Source organism: Carex rostrata, chromosome 3 (assembly GCF_964058835.1).
Source record: "Carex rostrata chromosome 3, lpCarRost1.2, whole genome shotgun sequence".
Classification (NCBI taxonomy): domain Eukaryota; kingdom Viridiplantae; phylum Streptophyta; class Magnoliopsida; order Poales; family Cyperaceae; genus Carex; species Carex rostrata.
The window spans coordinates 3,218,320-3,235,172 of NC_135920.1; the positions used below are offsets into that span (position 1 = coordinate 3,218,320).

General features: G+C 38.5%; 2 protein-coding genes across 3 annotated transcripts; one reads left to right on the forward strand and one right to left on the reverse strand.

Annotated features, from left to right (window-relative positions):
- Positions 1-751: 751 nt before the first annotated feature.
- On the forward strand, positions 752-4,234 carry LOC144550971 (calnexin homolog). The gene is made up of 6 exons (XM_078298731.1): positions 752-1,039; positions 1,146-1,215; positions 1,863-2,989; positions 3,152-3,223; positions 3,434-3,550; positions 3,785-4,234. Exons 1-6 carry the CDS (start codon positions 956-958, stop codon positions 3,953-3,955), a joined length of 1,641 nt encoding a protein of 546 aa, XP_078154857.1. The 5' UTR covers positions 752-955; the 3' UTR covers positions 3,956-4,234.
- A 3,670-nt stretch (positions 4,235-7,904) lies between these two features.
- Positions 7,905-15,050, reverse strand: LOC144550968 (ribonuclease TUDOR 2-like). 2 transcript variants are annotated; one of them, XM_078298727.1, is made up of 16 exons: positions 14,913-15,050; positions 13,797-13,964; positions 12,844-12,918; positions 12,622-12,735; positions 12,410-12,532; positions 12,071-12,277; positions 11,763-11,981; positions 11,327-11,434; positions 11,040-11,210; positions 10,698-10,946; positions 10,071-10,418; positions 9,517-9,954; positions 9,344-9,427; positions 9,057-9,251; positions 8,553-8,930; positions 7,905-8,431 (listed from the first exon to the last, which is right to left on the reverse strand). In XM_078298727.1, exons 2-16 carry the CDS (start codon positions 13,947-13,949, stop codon positions 8,246-8,248), a joined length of 3,048 nt encoding a protein of 1,015 aa, XP_078154853.1. In that variant the 5' UTR covers positions 13,950-13,964; positions 14,913-15,050; the 3' UTR covers positions 7,905-8,245. The 2 variants fall into 2 exon arrangements, with proteins under 2 accessions (XP_078154853.1, XP_078154854.1); XM_078298728.1 differs by having other exon boundaries at positions 14,767-14,984.
- Positions 15,051-16,853: the final 1,803 nt, after the last annotated feature.

Consider the following 16,853-nt stretch of genomic DNA (forward strand, 5'->3'; position numbering starts at 1 on the left):
GTGCTAATTAATTACTTTTTTTATTTATTATAATTGCTATGCTAACTAGATATTGTATTTTATATTATTATTTGATATTATTTGATATTATTATTATTATTATTTTCATTTGAATGGTTTGGCTGAATTTATTGTCACCCAATTAAATATAGTTTAATTGAAACAGTTCATAAATATAGTTTGATTTGGTTTAGAATAATATTTTCATTTTATTTACGATTCAGTTGTGATATTCAAAAATTAAACAGACGAAACAAATTAAACAAACTGCAGTATTAACATATAGTGTTAGTATTATAGGATCATAAATAGTACATATAACTTAAGTAAATTAGTAATTATATAATTAATTGTGTTACCGATTCCTATGACATTATAGTTTTTTTTTTTATAAGAAATCAGTGATTTATCAAAAAAAAAAATATAATTAATTGTGTATTGAATCGTTTATACAATTCAATGTAATTGAATAAGTGGAAATAAACTTTGTTTTATTTAATTTCGACTTGTATTTATGCAAATTGAAAAAAAAAAATTAAATAGAAGTCAACCTAACAAAGACCTTATTCTAAGTTTAGACAACGGGTCTAGCTTGGCACCAAATGACCCGAATCCCACTCCGCAACCACAAAAATTGCTACTCACGCAAATCATCTGATGTGGCAGTCGATAATTGGTTAGCTCAACGTGCTCGGCCATCTGATTGGCCAGAACAAGTCATTAGGTTCCTTTTTATTGCCCCGCTCATTAAATCCAAACCAAAGCAGAGAGAAAGAGACGGAGAAGGAGAGACTCAACGACCAATGATCCTGATCTGTTAATCCTGTCCGTTGATATCCTCCCTCTTTACGTACTGCCCGTTGGCTGATATAGATCCAGTCTTCCAAAATCTAATTGCACAGAAGATTTCAGAAATTTAGTGCCTCCATTTCGAGTAGTAGTACATCTAGGGTTTATGGTGGGAGGTTCCAAGATGAGACCTCAACTTGTGCTCGCGGTGATTTGCGCTCTCGTGATTCAGATCTGCGCTTCAGATCCAGTAAGATCACCATTCTTTGCTCACTTTTAGTCACTTTATCTATCTCCTTTTTGTGAATTTTGCATCGAGGTATTGATCAATCGAATTGTCTTTTTTTTTGAAACAGTTGTTTTATGAGTCGTTTGAAGAGAACTTCGAGGGGAGTTGGATTATCTCTCAGAAGGGAGATTACAACGGTACCATTATATTTATCTCATTTGCTGGATTGCATAGTGTTTTCCTTTTGTAGATCCGATCTGTTGTCTCTTATCCTAGGATCTGTGTTACTTCACAGAAATAGGTTTTGGTTAATTTGGAGGTTTAACTTTTTGTAGATAAGAAACAGTTGTGTTTTACTTGATTGGCATGAAGATTTGAAAATGCTGTGCTCATTTCTGCATATTTCTCGTGAAGTGTAAAGATCAATAGATTGATCGATATGAAGATCTATGTTTTGGTTTATTTTAGATCCTTCTATAGCTAAAATGTTTCCAGCACAATTGTAAAATGAAATATTGAACTATATTTGTTTATTGGAAGTGAAAAAGAGTGGCCCTTATGGCATACAATGATACATGCACAGACCAGACTTATCTCCAAATTTGGTACTGAAACAATAGAATTGATGAAGTGCATCTTCCTTTATTAAAAATACTGAAGACCAGAATGCATTATCATGAATTGCTTTTTTTTTTTTATAAGAGCTTTAGTGAACTTGTTAAAGATCTTCATTTCTCCATAATTTTGTATTTTATTGCTTGCCCCTTTGGGTGTTTTGATTTAATAACATTCTACTAGACTCCAGAGGTGCAAATTACTTACGTTTTATGTATCCTGTTACCAGGTGTATGGAAACATGAGAAAAGTGATGGGCACGAAGACCACGGCCTCCTCATCAGCGAGAAGGCGAGAAAGTATGCCATTGTCAAGGTACTCGACAAACCTGTATCCCTGAAAGACGGCACAATTGTGCTCCAATACGAGGTTCGCCTCCAAAATGGGCTTGAGTGTGGTGGTGCCTACATCAAGTATCTTAGGCCACAAGAGGCTGGCTGGATCGCCAAGGAGTTTGACAATGAGTCACCTTACACCATTATGTTTGGACCTGACAAGTGTGGTTCCACCAATAAGGTTCATTTCATTTTGAAGCACCAGAACCCGAAAACTGGTGATTTCGTTGAACACCATCTCAAGTTCCCCCCTTCTGTACCACAAGACAAACTCACCCACGTCTACACTGCGGTTATCACCCCTGATAATCACCTGCACATCTTGATTGACGGTGAGGAGAAGAAGAAGGCAAACTTCCTGTCAAGTGAGGATTTTGAACCAGCTCTTATCCCACCAAAAACCATTCCTGACCCAGAGGACAAGAAACCTGAGGATTGGGATGAGCGGGCTAAGATACCTGATCCAGAAGCGACCAAGCCTGACGACTGGGATGAGGATGCCCCAATGGAGATAGAAGATGTAGATGCAGTTAAACCAGAGGGGTGGTTGGATGATGAGCCCGAAGAAATCGACGACCCTGAGGCATCCAAGCCCGAAGACTGGGACGATGAAGAGGATGGTGAATGGGAGGCACCAAAGGTTGACAACCCGAAATGTGAGGAAGCACCGGGTTGTGGTGAGTGGAAGAGGCCCATGAAGAGAAACCCAGCTTATAAGGGCAAGTGGCATGCACCTATGATTGATAACCCAGCTTACAAGGGTATCTGGAAGCCAAGGGATATCCCTAATCCTGAGTACTTTGAGCTTGAGAAGCCCAATTTTGAGCCAATTGAGGCTATTGGTATTGAGATCTGGACCATGCAAGATGGCATCTTGTTTGATAATATTTTGATTGCTGATGATGAGGTGGTGGCAGCTTCATACCGTGAGACTACATGGAAACCCAAGTATGATGTCGAGAAGGAGAAGGAGAAGGTCGATGAACCTGCTCTGGGTTCTGGTGCTCTTGCTGGAGTCCAGGTGAATTCATTTTCTTTCTTATGCCCTTTTTATTTTAATATGAATTGACTTATTTCCATTTCTGTGGCAGTTGAGAGTTGAGACCATAGATATATATATTATATGATTCTTTTTATGAAAAAACAATTGAAAGTAACAGACTTAATTTTTTGGTAATTTCAGAAAATGGTGTTCGATTTGCTCTATAAGATTGCGGATATCCCCTTCCTGGAGGCATACAAAATTAAGATTCTTGTAAGTATTATTTTCATTGTTAGTATAATTTTCGGTGGTTTGGTACTGTAATTCTAAGTATGTTATTCCATACTTAAAATTTCCATCACATAATATTTAGTTACTCTATATATGAAATACAAAAGAGGGGGTTATTGATTTAATCTGTCTATGCCTGTTGCTTTCTTGGGTTTAATAATGTATTTGTTTTATTGTGTTTCATATATTTAGGATCTTATTGAGAAGGCAGAGACTCAACCAAACGTGACTATTGGCGTTCTTGCTTCAGTAGTTGTTGTGCTTTTCACCATACTATTCAGACTTCTTTTCGGAGGCAAAAAGCCTGTGGTATGTGATTTATTTTAATTTTTAATGGCCTTTCATAAATTCGGTTGTTTGTATTGGTAAAACAATACTTGTTCAAACCCACTTATTATTGTCATAAGAAACATCAACTGAAAGAGTTAAAAAATGCTAGATTACTGATGATGAAAAAGAAACTTGATGGTTTTAAAGCATACTTTATGGCTTTCTAGAATCAAGAATTTTAGAATTGAACCTGTCTACTTGAATTAATTTTAGACCCCAGTTAACCCACCTGCTGCCACAACTGAGACAAAGAGCTCTGAAGCTACCAAAACAAGCGAGGAAAAGGACGCAGCTGGAAGCAGTGGTGAGAAAGAGGACGATGAGAACGAGGAGGAGGATAAGGCTGATGGTGGGGCCCAACGCCCCAGGCGCCGTAGGGCTTAAATATTAGAGATTTGGTTTTCTTTTAATCAATTTTGGTAAAACAGATGCTTGTGTTGTTTAAGAATACTTTTTGGCTTGAACGTTAGGGATTTTTTAGTATATATTTATGATTTCCTATAACAGTTTATTTTGTTTTATCTGGTTGTAGCCTAATGTCATCATTTGTAGTTTTCTTTTTCTTTTTATTTATATTTTTTTATTTTCCATCACAAGGCATGTGCTAATCTGTCATTTTTATGAATCGAGAGATGGAGAACAAAACCGAGTAATTGGCTTAAAGTTTTTCACTCATATCAACCTTTTTTTTTTAATTTTTGTATTAAACATTCCTATTTCATATTCACAACTCACAGGTGTTTTTCCAGTTTACATCAACATCGGTACCGTATCTCATAATTTGGTTCTTCTTGGTGGTTCTAAGGACATGTTTGATTTGTATTCTCCTTACTCTTGTAGCAGTTGCTGTTGTGTACCAAATACTAAGGTTGGTTAAGCTTATCAGTTAGGCAATTCATCCAGGTCCCCTTCTACTTTTGGGACCAAATAAAGCATTCATTCTAAATAGTCCAATGGCAATGAGCACTGTGAGGTATCAGCTGAGTTTCTTGGACTGTCATTTGCATGCCTTTCCCTGTGCCTCAAATGGTCCTTGAGCCCTATCAGATTTTGTTCTTACATGGATGGTCTGTTCTCTCAATACAAATCTGCTCGTTTTCTTTCTCATTGAGAAAAGGAACACCTTCTATTCTTCTCTCTTTCTCTCTCTAAAATGAGAGAGAAATATAAGAATAGGAGGGTTCTCCTTTGGAGCGAATTTGAATCCACGTTCTCTCATTTCAAAAATACTGTCCGCCCCTGCTGATCAATACTTGAACTGGCCAGCTCCATCAGGGTTGGTACATGTACCTACTTGTTTGACAAAAATTTTTATTTATAGAAATTGTTATGAACGTACCGTATTGGATGGATTGCATCTATATTTCGATGATTAGGAACATAAAAATATAATTTTTCAATTCATGTAAGAAATCTTAAATGAACCTGAAAAAAATTTCAATTCTACAGGACCATTGGTCATACCAAAATTCATCATTTTTTTTTGTTTGAGCTTAGGAGGAAAAAAAGAGAAGAGGGGCCGCACTTAAAAGGGTTTTAAAATAATCAAAGAAAACACTTCAGTTTTTTTCAGAAATGAATTTTATGTGGTATGATATTGTGTGATCTATAGGTCTCTTTAAAGAATCTTAAAGCAGAAACAAAAAAGTTTGTTCCTACTGTGGAAGAGAAATGTGGATGCAAATTCATCTAATAGTCTACATTATTTTAAAAATATTTTTTTATAAATAAAAAGTTCTGCTTGCTGACTCTGTAACAATCCGTCATGCAACTGTAGATTTGAATGGGGTTAAAATGTGCTATTGATGTGTGCGGCTGTGCCCCCTCCAGAAGAGGGTACTCGGAGGGAGGGGAAGAATAAATCACTGTGCAAAGGGGCCCGTTCGGTCAGATGTGACTTCATCTGCTCCAGAAAGGAAGAATCGAAGAAAAAACGGAAGGGAGCAGTTATTATGCGGAGGGGAGACGAGGTGAGGATTATGTAGATTTTTGACAAAATCTTTCACTCTCAAATTGAGGTGTAAGATCACTGTATACAGAGAAAGCTCATCTCTGTCTTCTTCCCCTCCCCTTCAATTAATGAGATTTTATCTTGATTCTGCAGCACAATCTAAATAGGCGCTGAAGGGCCTCTGTGTCACATGAATTTGCATCAAAATAAACAGTTCTGCAACAGTTTGAGAAAACTGGGCCCTGTTTGACCTCCTTTCCCTGACCCAACCAGATTCCAAGGCTCATCTTTGGACTTTGCGTTTCAGGGCCTTAACAAACTTCCACAGTATGCTACTATTTGCAATAGAATCCGGGTAACATTTAACTTATACAATTTGAACCCATAATTTATTCTTACCCTATCCGAGTACACACATACTGATTTTAGGACAACGGCCTCATTCAGTTTTTTATTTCCCACAAACATTCTCATTCTCATTTCTTTCTGAATAGCTTCCTTCAAAAGGGCCTCAGCCTCCTCGGTAAATGTCTTTGTAGAAGATATAATCTCTTGAAATCTAGATTTTTTATTTTTTTAAGCAACTATGCATTTTTTCAAGAAAAGGTCTTATCTGTCCAAGCAGCTACACAATTTTACTATAGCACCATGAGCTGTTTTGATCCAGTTGATTCAATTTCTAGTCCGATTTGATTAAGTGTCTTTTTAGTTGCACACTTTTCTGAGCGGTAATTGTCCTGGTTCAGTTGATTCAGTTTTCAAACATGTAGTATGCCAGCAGGAATAAGACAAATATGTGCACAATGAAAACAATGTAATTACAATCAAGTGATTAGATTTGTGTCCATGAGATACACATACTTTTGTGTGTTTATTTATTTACAGTTGAATGCTCTCAAAGATATTTGTTATCTAATATCATGTAACAGCTAACTTATAATTTTTTTGAATCAATACAATCGTCTACGGACTTTCAATAGAAAAAAAATGTTTTGATTTATTTTTGTTTGTTATTAGCGGTTGACTGGTGGTTATTACTGGTTGCCGATGGAATTGTGAAATACGAACAAATGTTCAAATGAAGGATCTCCACTTACAATTAAGTTAAAAGTCCGGCTCTTTGGTAGTCACTACCAAATTTTCAAAAAAAAAGTTAAAAGTCCGGATAGATCCACTCAACTCTGTGGCCTAACAGTGACAGCTAGTTCTATTTGGTTTGGCATAAAGCCGAATCTCTGGCATAGGAGCAGCAGCCTCTTCTGGTCCCCTCCAATTTAGTATATGAGTTTATCACTGTTCTTGTTGTTAAAGCATGTGAAAAAAAAATAGATAATTAATTTCAAAATTGTCATTTATTTCTTGAAGTATAATAGTGTATAAGTTTCTGTTATGAACTGTATAATTAAACAGGACAGAGATTTATGGCACACCATCTCAACGCCTAAATTTTTTAGGCTAGGTTATACAAACCTAGCCTAAATTGACCCAAGCAGGCAGAAATTTTGAACAAAAATGCTAATACGAGGTTATACAAACCTAGCCTAATCCGAGCCATTGCCTTCGCTAATTTCAAACTACAGATCAACGAACTTCAATCAACAAAATCAAATACCACCCCCACTTAATTTATACTATTGAGAGCTCAATATACAATACTGACTGCTCAGACCTTTTTTTTTCATACTAGTTTTGTCCTTAATTAAGACTCTTTACATATATGCTAAGATCTATGGATAATCAATGTATTGTAACTAAGTAATTTACGTTCTAATTTTTCCTATTAACTAAAAAAATATCAGTTACTTTATTTTAATTAATACATTTAAGTCATCAGATTCAAAACGAAATAGAAAAAATATAACAAAAATGTTACATTATGAAATCTTGGGAAATAAATAGTTGGCTCTCTCATAGTAGCCAAGTTTGAAGAAAATTCTCATTATTTATTTACCGTTTATTCTCTTCTAGTGAGAAGGGAAGGATCAATCATCCCTTATCGGTTAATAGTTAGTGATATCTAACATCAATATGTTTTGCCCTTATGACCAGTCAACTTTGTGCATTGTGCGTTGATGTATTTAAATATATGATCCAATGATATTGATAAGACAAGTTTACATCTTCCTAAATTGTGATCTCCATGGATGTAAGATTGTAAAGTAGAAATTAAAATTTTAAAATAGCATCGCCCTTCTTTATTATAAAGATACTATTTTATTGAGCCAAATTTTACTTATTGTGACATATTTTAATAGGTTCTAAGATAAACCGCTCCTGATCACAGTGCAACCAACTGATTCAGAGATCAGAACCTTTTTAATAAACCATTACATCTAACAAACCGAAGCAGAAAACTTGAAAACACAAATAAAAAACACAACCGATATCTGTCTAAAATCTGCTATGATGTCTAGTTCAAATATAAATTAAAACAAGGATTACAACACAACTCTACCCCTCCAAAATTGGTGATTTCCGGGAAATTATATGGCTTCTCTTATGCCGACTACAACAGGACCTTATTAAGTACGGGGAAAACAAATGTCTCTCAAATACAACCTTTCCACAACTAATTGGACAACAACATTAAATCAAACTATAGTAACTCTCATATCTCTGTTCTCTCTAAGTCTAACCCAAGTACCAAAATCTTTTAAGCTCATCCCGCAAGTAAATCTACATAAATAACATTGGGAGGGGCAAATAGGAAACTTCCTGTTAATCTAACGACGGCCTCCAGCCTTTGCTGGTGGGCCTGATTCCTCATCATCAGACTGGATGTCCCCGTACCGCCATATGTTCAATCTCTCCTTTCTGGCCTTGTCCTGGAACTCCTCCAGTTTCTCCAGTGCAGCCTTTTTCTCCCTGGTGTCAAACCTTTTCTTTCTCTCCAATTGAGCTAACCCTTCCTGTATATATATCCATCACAAAACATTTCTATCAGACAAGAATTTAGGTGCCAGAATGAGAAAATGTACTTGAGAATAAAAAAGAAGAAGATAACAACAAAGAGAGGGGAAGAAGGCACACCTGAAGCATAGCAGCGTTAATGCTAGTCTCTGAGGAAGGGTCCATGAGAGTGACAATGAGGAGATTGCCTGTGCCTCGCCCCTTGGCTTTCCCAGCAGTGTTGTCCCTCTCCTCAATCACAGCCTGGAACTCTTTGGCATTTTCTAAGATGCAGTAGCTCAGGAACTCGGCCGCTTCCTGCCCGCAATCATCCTCCAATTCTGGCACCTTTATGTGGGCCAGGGAACAGAGCATAGCCAGCCCAGGCCTGCCTGAGATCTCCGCATCTGCTGGGCGCAGACGGCTGTATGGCACCTTTTCCTGGTTCCCATAATCTAGGTAGAAAACCTCGTACTCATCGGTTGCAGATTTCACCCCATCTTTAGGCCCATTTACTATCTGCAAATATTTAGCATAGATATTTTTGTCAGTAATAAGACCAGCGGTATTTGCACAAGGGGAAAAGTAAAAGAAATGAAGATGAATGCCATTGAGTTATAGCAGATCATGTATTATTGTGCCTACCATAGCTCTGTTCCATGAGTTATCTAACGAGAACTGTGCAAGAACAATGCTGCCCTTTGGTGGGTTGAAGGAACCAATGACAGGCGCATCCTTGATTGATAGTGAGGCCAGCTTTTGTTGAATAGAAGCCACTTCCCCATCACCAACCTTTTGCACATAGAACTTGCCCCCAGACAATACATCGGTGATGACAACCTTATTGAATACGAAATAAAACGTTTAAGGAATAGCCTGGAATAAGAAACAATAAGAGTTTAGAAGTATAATTATAAGTAAACTTTGAGAACCTTCATTGATTCCTTCTGCTTCTTTTCATGCGTCGAACTAGAACCATTGGAAACATCCTCCCCTTCAACATAGTTCTCCCAAATCTTCAAACAATAGAAAGTATAAATATAACTCTTGCAATAGAAATGATAACACAAACATCCACACGAGCACATATAAAGGAAGCACTTACCTTCTTCTTCTGCTGCTTGGCATTCTGTTCAGCACGTATAAGGAGGTGAGAGTCAGGGATTCTATCAAAACCGAAGGAGGTCTGGAGCTTGGCAAGCCCTTCTTCGACAAGAGACAAGGCAACATTTTTCTTTGACTCATAGACAGAGCCCAAGAAAGTGCCTGTCCTATCAACAGTCTCTACTTCTATCTCTACATCACGCTGTAAGACCTTGCGCCTCATGAAAGCAAGGGCCTCATCAGAATATGGCTCAGAGATGTTCTTGGCTGCATTCCTAGCAGGAGCCCTGACACCAGAAATAGCGAAGGCAATGCTGCACGTCTCCTTGGGGATATATAGCTTCAACCGGTGGCCACTGAAAACATATTCCACCACCGCAGTATGTCTTTTGGTCTTTTGCAAAAATGGTAAGAAATCTCTTGCCTTCTTCACAGACCCCTGATAATATTCATATACAAAAACATTTAACAAAAATGAAAATATCAAACTAAATACTCAGCCTAAACATGATAATTGAGGAATCAATTGGTCAAAACTAATTCTTAGTTTCTAACCATTGAGAGATCAGCAACATGCACAGCAGGGGGGTCCTTAGAAGAGTGCATCCCTTTCCTTCCACTAATAGCCCTTGACTCAGCAGTCACCAAGGCATCATAGTACTTGGACCTCTCCTCAAAGTCACGGTGCCTGACCACAGTTGCTAATCCACGAGAAACAAGCATCTCAGCGACATTTATCCCGCCAATTTGGTTAGCCGGAGGGGCCTCTTCGCCATCATTCTTAGAGGGAGATGCTAAGATGACTGACCCGAAATCCATCACCCTTGAATCGGCTGAGCTTGATGCCACAGCACCAGGCAAATCATTAGTCATCTTTCTAGAGTATTCCATTGATACATTGACCTACAAAGAAAACATAGATAACTATATTGTTGTTCCAACACCAAAAAGGCATATAAAAAGCTTGCTAGTGTGATTCTACGAGTCACACAGAGAAGTCAAGCAGCTAATGAATTACGACTTAATGACACAAAACAACCATAAAACTAGGTGAAGATTAGTGATCGATCAAGAAGAGATACATAGTATCCAACTGCCAGCCAACCAAAAAATGGCAAGTATTATAACGACACAGTAATCATTCTTAGAGATTGCAATTTACGTCTAGAATGAGTTCAGTACCTGGCGGCCAATAAGACGAGTGCGCAGGAACTCTCTAGCCTCACGGCCAAAAGCACGAGTGCGTAATACTTCGTTAAATTTGGCTCTTTCCTCTTGATTGGTGGGTTCAGCATCTACGTCACGACGAGGATTGCCCATTTTAGGAGCCTTAATACTTGAAAGGTTAACCCTTCTCTCTGAAGCAGGGCTCCCCAATGGAACTGAATCATCTGCTACTATTATACAATCCCCACTTACAACCTCAACCACCTAATAAAGATTGAGAGAAGCAAATGCACATATTTTAATGCAAACAAACAAAAATGATTATCATTGAACTAAAAGACAACAATTAGGACGTACCTTTCCAGTGAAATTCTGGTCATGGATAGCTTTGGAGTTGGAAGCAGGAGGCTGATAATTGGTCCACATTCTGAGACGGTCTTTTTTAGCTTGGAGCTCAGCAGCCTTCAGCTTTCTCTTTGCCTCATCTTCCATCATGTTCCCACTCCATTCGACATACTTGGCAAAACCCTTTACTCAAAAATAAATAAATAAACAAATAATACTTCCATACCTTCCATGCTATTGTTTCGAATAGAATAGCAATGGTCTGGTTTCAAATTGTAAGGCATCAGTAAGATACTGACATTTTTTACAAGCTCAAGAGCCAAATCTGTGGCAGAATCACCATCAGGATAATACACGGAGCCTATCAAGTTATTGTTTTTGTCTACACCCTCCAGCACGATCCGTACCTGCAAAATCCAAATAATATGAGAGCAAGAAATAAAATACATTTTACTGCCGATATTGCAGTTCCTTTATGGTAAAGACCACAGTACAATTTACTTATGAGCACTTTTTACTTCTTGTTTTTCCATATATTTCTGCTATCCACAAGAAATAAAATTGGAAGACAATTAAGTTAAATTGAGGCCTGTTTGAGGACCTTGAGGCATACTTACTATTTAAAGGCCAAGCAGGAAATAAATTTAGGAAAGCTCTAATTGCAAAATTAATTGTTCATACAAAACATTAGGGAAACTAAAATCCAGAACTGAGATGTAAGACAGGAGATATTACATCTTTATTCAAGACGCGAAGTTCTGTGAAATGTCTAGCCTCCCTTGCAAAAGGATCTGGAGGAACCTCAGAAGCTGCAGTTACAGACTGAGCAAATCGTTGCGCTGATGTCAGAGGTGCTGCGCTTCCTGAAGGAGCATCTCCATTCAATCCCTCAGCCAATGGTTCCGTCTCAGCTGCCACAAACTCAGGCATTCCTCTCCTTCCCATTGATGGAGCCTAATTCAAAATTCAAAATCATCAGCTTCAGTAGCTTCTTCATATAAAAAAATTGTATGCTAAATTGACTTGTGACATGTCAAGTTTACCTGGACTCCAGCAACAAAGACCTGAACGAACTGGAAGCCGGGAAGAAGATAGGCACGGAGGGAGTGCCCATCACGAACCTGTTCCACAATGGCTTCAATGGGCTTTCCCTTGTTAGAGGTGATAAACCCCATTGCATCGAAGTTAGTGGGGTCACCAATAGCTGAGGGAGGCAGGTCTCTTATTGACGCCTCTGATGCTCCTGGCACCTGCAACATTCTCAAAATAAGATGCAGGTGTAAGACTTGTGGTCTAGAGTATTTATGCATGGCAAGTCAAAAAGAGATTCACTTTGAGAGAACTTGTTTGAATTAGTTAGGAATAATAGTTAAATCCAAAACCTTGCTCCAGCGGCCCAAGCCAAGTTGCTTTGCCTTCTCCTCAGATGCTCTGAGTTCAGCTAAATAGGGGCTCCCTTCAGTCTTCTCCTTCTCCTTATCCTTTGGCTGGAATGGTTCTCTCACCTAACAAAGATGACAAACATAACAACTAACGTCAGTCATAAACAGATCACAGTGTGGTCAGTACAGTAGAATATGGACATAAGATTTACCTTTGCCCATCCTTCACCAACAATCAAAGAAGCGAGATTCTTATCACCAAGAAAAACAGTACCAAACTCTCGGCTGATGGATGGGACCGTGTATTCCACCTTAAATACAACATCCTAAAAAGGAAACCAAAAAAGAATGTAATGCTTTTGTATAGCACATAAGTGAAAATTTTGTTTGAGAAATAAAAATTGAAGCATTAAATTGTGGCGTCTATCAAGCACCTTTCCCAGACAGAGCTTCCTCAAAAACTCTCTGCTATCCCATGCAAATGGTTCATCAACTCCGCCTCGCCTGGCCTGTATAAATGCCAAACAATTGGTTAAGAAAGAAAAAGAAGAATAAATAGTTGATCAAAACAATTATAGACTATCTGCGGTAACAATTTATTATACAACTTCCCAAAGTTCTTAAGGATTACAAATCCAAAGGTAACACACAAGTTTCTAAGGAGTTTCAGTATTTATTCACAATGGGTTTAACTTGCAGATATTGATAATGACAACAGATGAATTTTACATATTGAATTGCAAAATGTTTGGGATGATCTACACAAGCCATAAAATGCACATGAATCATTACTGATATTAAACCACTAACCTTCAAAAAATAATGACTGATATTTTATCGTTCATTGAACAATTTGAAATTCTCAAAGAACTGTGTTGACCAACCTTTGATGTGTATATAGATAAATACATACCGTACAAACTTTAATAGTCAAACTATCTGATGTCTAGCAACATCCCTTCCAAACTTCTTTGGTTTGGGTATATTTCTAATTGATTCCAGAAATTACAACCAGATGTAAATTATCATTCAGCGTTATCCTTTTTAAAAAATTGTAGTGGCCCTAGCATTAACTGTCGCAATACATGGGAAAACAGTAAGCATTAAATTTTTTTCAGATATTGTTTTAATTAATATTTGACCGTTACCAAGTCTATTAAAAACAGTAAATGAACCTATATTCAGGCATGCAAGGGACCAATAATAAAATGCATGTTATAAAACACGTAGTAACACGGCATAATCTATCTTGGAGATGCCTCAGTTACGAAGAGCTGATGCATGATCTGAAAATACTACAGTGTGGTGCCTGATGTGTCATGCATGCGACACAAAATATTATATCCAGCATGTAAATATTTATATTATGCAGCCTGTGCAAGCATACCAGTTTAGGAGCCATGATAGAAGCCAAAGTGATGGTCTTCTCGAGCGGTAAATCAGCCTTCACATTCGCCATGATGACAACACAGTCACCAGAAGGTACCGCCTTAACTCGGCCTCTCAACCAATTCGTCGTACCGGGATTTGTGGTCGACATCTCAGCAACTAAACCCTAAAGCCAAAACAAGGAAATATCATAAAATTGCATAGAACATAGATATCACACAGTGAATGCAATGACAGAATGCTGTGCTGTATTTTAGTTGTTATTGAAACGTAACAAACAAAGAAGACACAGGCAGAATATTTTTAAAGACTAGTATCGCTATTACTGTAGTAATTTTAGATCTAAAACCGACTTATGTCATACAAACATCTCAATTGTATCAGAAGTACATCAAAGTCCATAAACTTTGTCCTTGCGTGTAACTTTGATGGTAAACCATAAAATACGAATATAAAGACAACTATATAGCTACAAAATTTATTACGTTTACGTATCATAACAAAAACGCAAAAGAATTCAATACAAATTTGCATGATATGCTGGATCTGATGCATTTAAATTATCAGTTTTCAAATTCCCAAAATCATAATTCTTAAACCCTAGCAACCATTGGAAATGCACTATTAAAATTAACTAGATGCCGACTTGACGGAAGCATGAGAACAATAAAATCTTTGACCAATGTCAGATCAGCTAAAAAGACCGTTTAGATCAAGCATGTCACCACAAAGAAAAAAGAAAAACAGATCAACGGAATTGCACCTACAGGTCCTTTCCAAACACGTTGACAAAATTACTGAATCATGACCCAAAATTAGAACTATGCACGATTCTTCCCATCCAAATAAGAAAAAAAAAAAGTATATAAAGCACAAAAACGAGGCAAATTATATCAGATCGCTGTTTCCAAAGGCATTAAAACTCGGATCTAACTCCATTTCGAGATTGTAATGGAAGATCAGGTTACCTGAAGCCGATCTCCGATTAGAGAAAACGAAATTGAGAGAGACCAGCTTCAATCAGATCGAAATCAAAATTTTCAATTGAGATAGCACCTGAATAAATCTGAGGAAGCTTGTAAAAGAAAGAAAGAGGTGGTACGAAAAGCAAAACCTGAGGCTTTATTTGGATAGTAGCGAAAGCCTCGTGCAACGCCTCCGCACAGCCAGAGAGAAAAATATAGGTGGGGGGAGATCTGATCGAAGGATTTGTACTACTCTATTAAGCCGTAGAAGGAAACTATATAGGAATTCTCACCGTAGACCCGGTCTCATAAACCGGGCCGGTATTTTTGGGTGTCAGTTATTTCGAGAACTTCTTATTTTAAAAAATGTTCAAATACTTTTTTTTATTGAATATGTTTGAAAGCATAAGAATCACTAGTTCAAATTAGTCCAAATTAAATCAATTCTAGGCCCACCTCCTTTCAACATAAAAAATCACCACTTAAAACCCACCAATCCACATACCTCTCACCCTGCTCATTTTGAAAGAATCACAAAAGTCAAACTCCGACCACCACAAATGGCCACCTTTACACCTGACGATGAGCTGCTAATCCAAAAGTTTGTGGGTTTATCTACCTTAGATCATGACACCCCAGTCATTTCGCTGCCAAAGGAGGCTACCACAAGCACGGATTGGGAGTTGAGTCTTCTAGTTCGGGTCATCACTGACCGTACGGTGCTTGATGCACAGTTTGCAAGTGTTATGAGGAATGCCTGGGGAGTCAATCCAAACACCACCTTTGTCCAGATTGCTAAAGGATGCTACCTGGTGGAGTTTACTAACATAGAGGATATGCATAAGGCTCAGGTGGGAGGTCCATGGGTATATCGGGGAGACTTGGTGGCGACTAGGCAGGTGTCATCAAACTCTGAGCTAAAGATGGGGCATATTCAGCTAGCGGAAGTGAGTGTCCTGGTGTTTAATATTCCGGTCAACTCTATTAAGGAAGAAGGTCTCCAGTTGGTGGCAGCTGAGATAGGGATACCTGTCTCACCGCCGCAAGAGGGGTTTGTCAATGGCCGGCGTTTTGTTCGGTTCAAGGTGATGGTGAAGGTTGGTCAATCGCTTAAAGACAAGGTCAAGTTGGAACATCCTTCTTTGGGCTCTTTGACTCTTTATTGCACCTATGAGAAAATAGCAAGGGCCTGTTCTTTTTGTGGTGAGTTGGGCCACGAGATAATGGGCTGTCCAGAGCACAGGAGACTGTCTATACTCCTTAGTCAGCCAGGAAACAAGCATGAGAAAAACAAGGACAAAATACTGGAGCCGAAAAAAGGGCCCTGGTTGCTCAACTCGGCCCTAGTGCCAACAGAACAGGAAAATGAGGCCAAGGCACCTAACAGGCCCAAAAGGCCTTATGTTCAGACAAGGCAAAGCCCAAGAGAGAAGGCAACAGAGATGCAAGGGGTAATCACACTGTCACAGGGGGGGGGTAGATCAACACAGTGAGCTAGAGTCAAATTTAAATAAGAAGCCTAGGCCGGCGAGGCGAGAAACGCCGGCAATGGATATATGAGTCTATTGTCGTGGAATTGTCGGGGTAGCGGGGGCACGACAATGGCCACGTTAAATAGATACCTCCGTTGTACAAGGGCGCAAGTGGCTTTCGTATCGGAGACGAGATGCAGGGTTAAAAAGGCAAAGGAGAGGATAGAGTCACTGACCTTGTGCAATTCTTTGGTGGTACCAGCGGATGGTTATTCTGGAGGACTTTGGATGTTGTGGGGGGATGAAGTAGAAGTTGAGCTGGTTAGGATGAATAGGAGTATGATAGCAGTAGAGGTCAAAGATAAAGGAAGGAGAAGCAAATGGTTACTCATTGGTGTTTATGGGGATCCTTCAAGAGCTATGAATCCGCTAATTTGGGGAGAGATAGAGGCAGCAATGGAGCAAAAGGGGCTGCCGACGTGTGTCGTTGGGGACTTTAATGCTATAACATCCATGAGCGAGAAGTGGGGAGGTACACAAACTCTATCCACTTCCAATCGGGCGTTTAGAACATGGGTGTGTAATGCTGGACTTATAGACATGGGGCACAATGGCCCG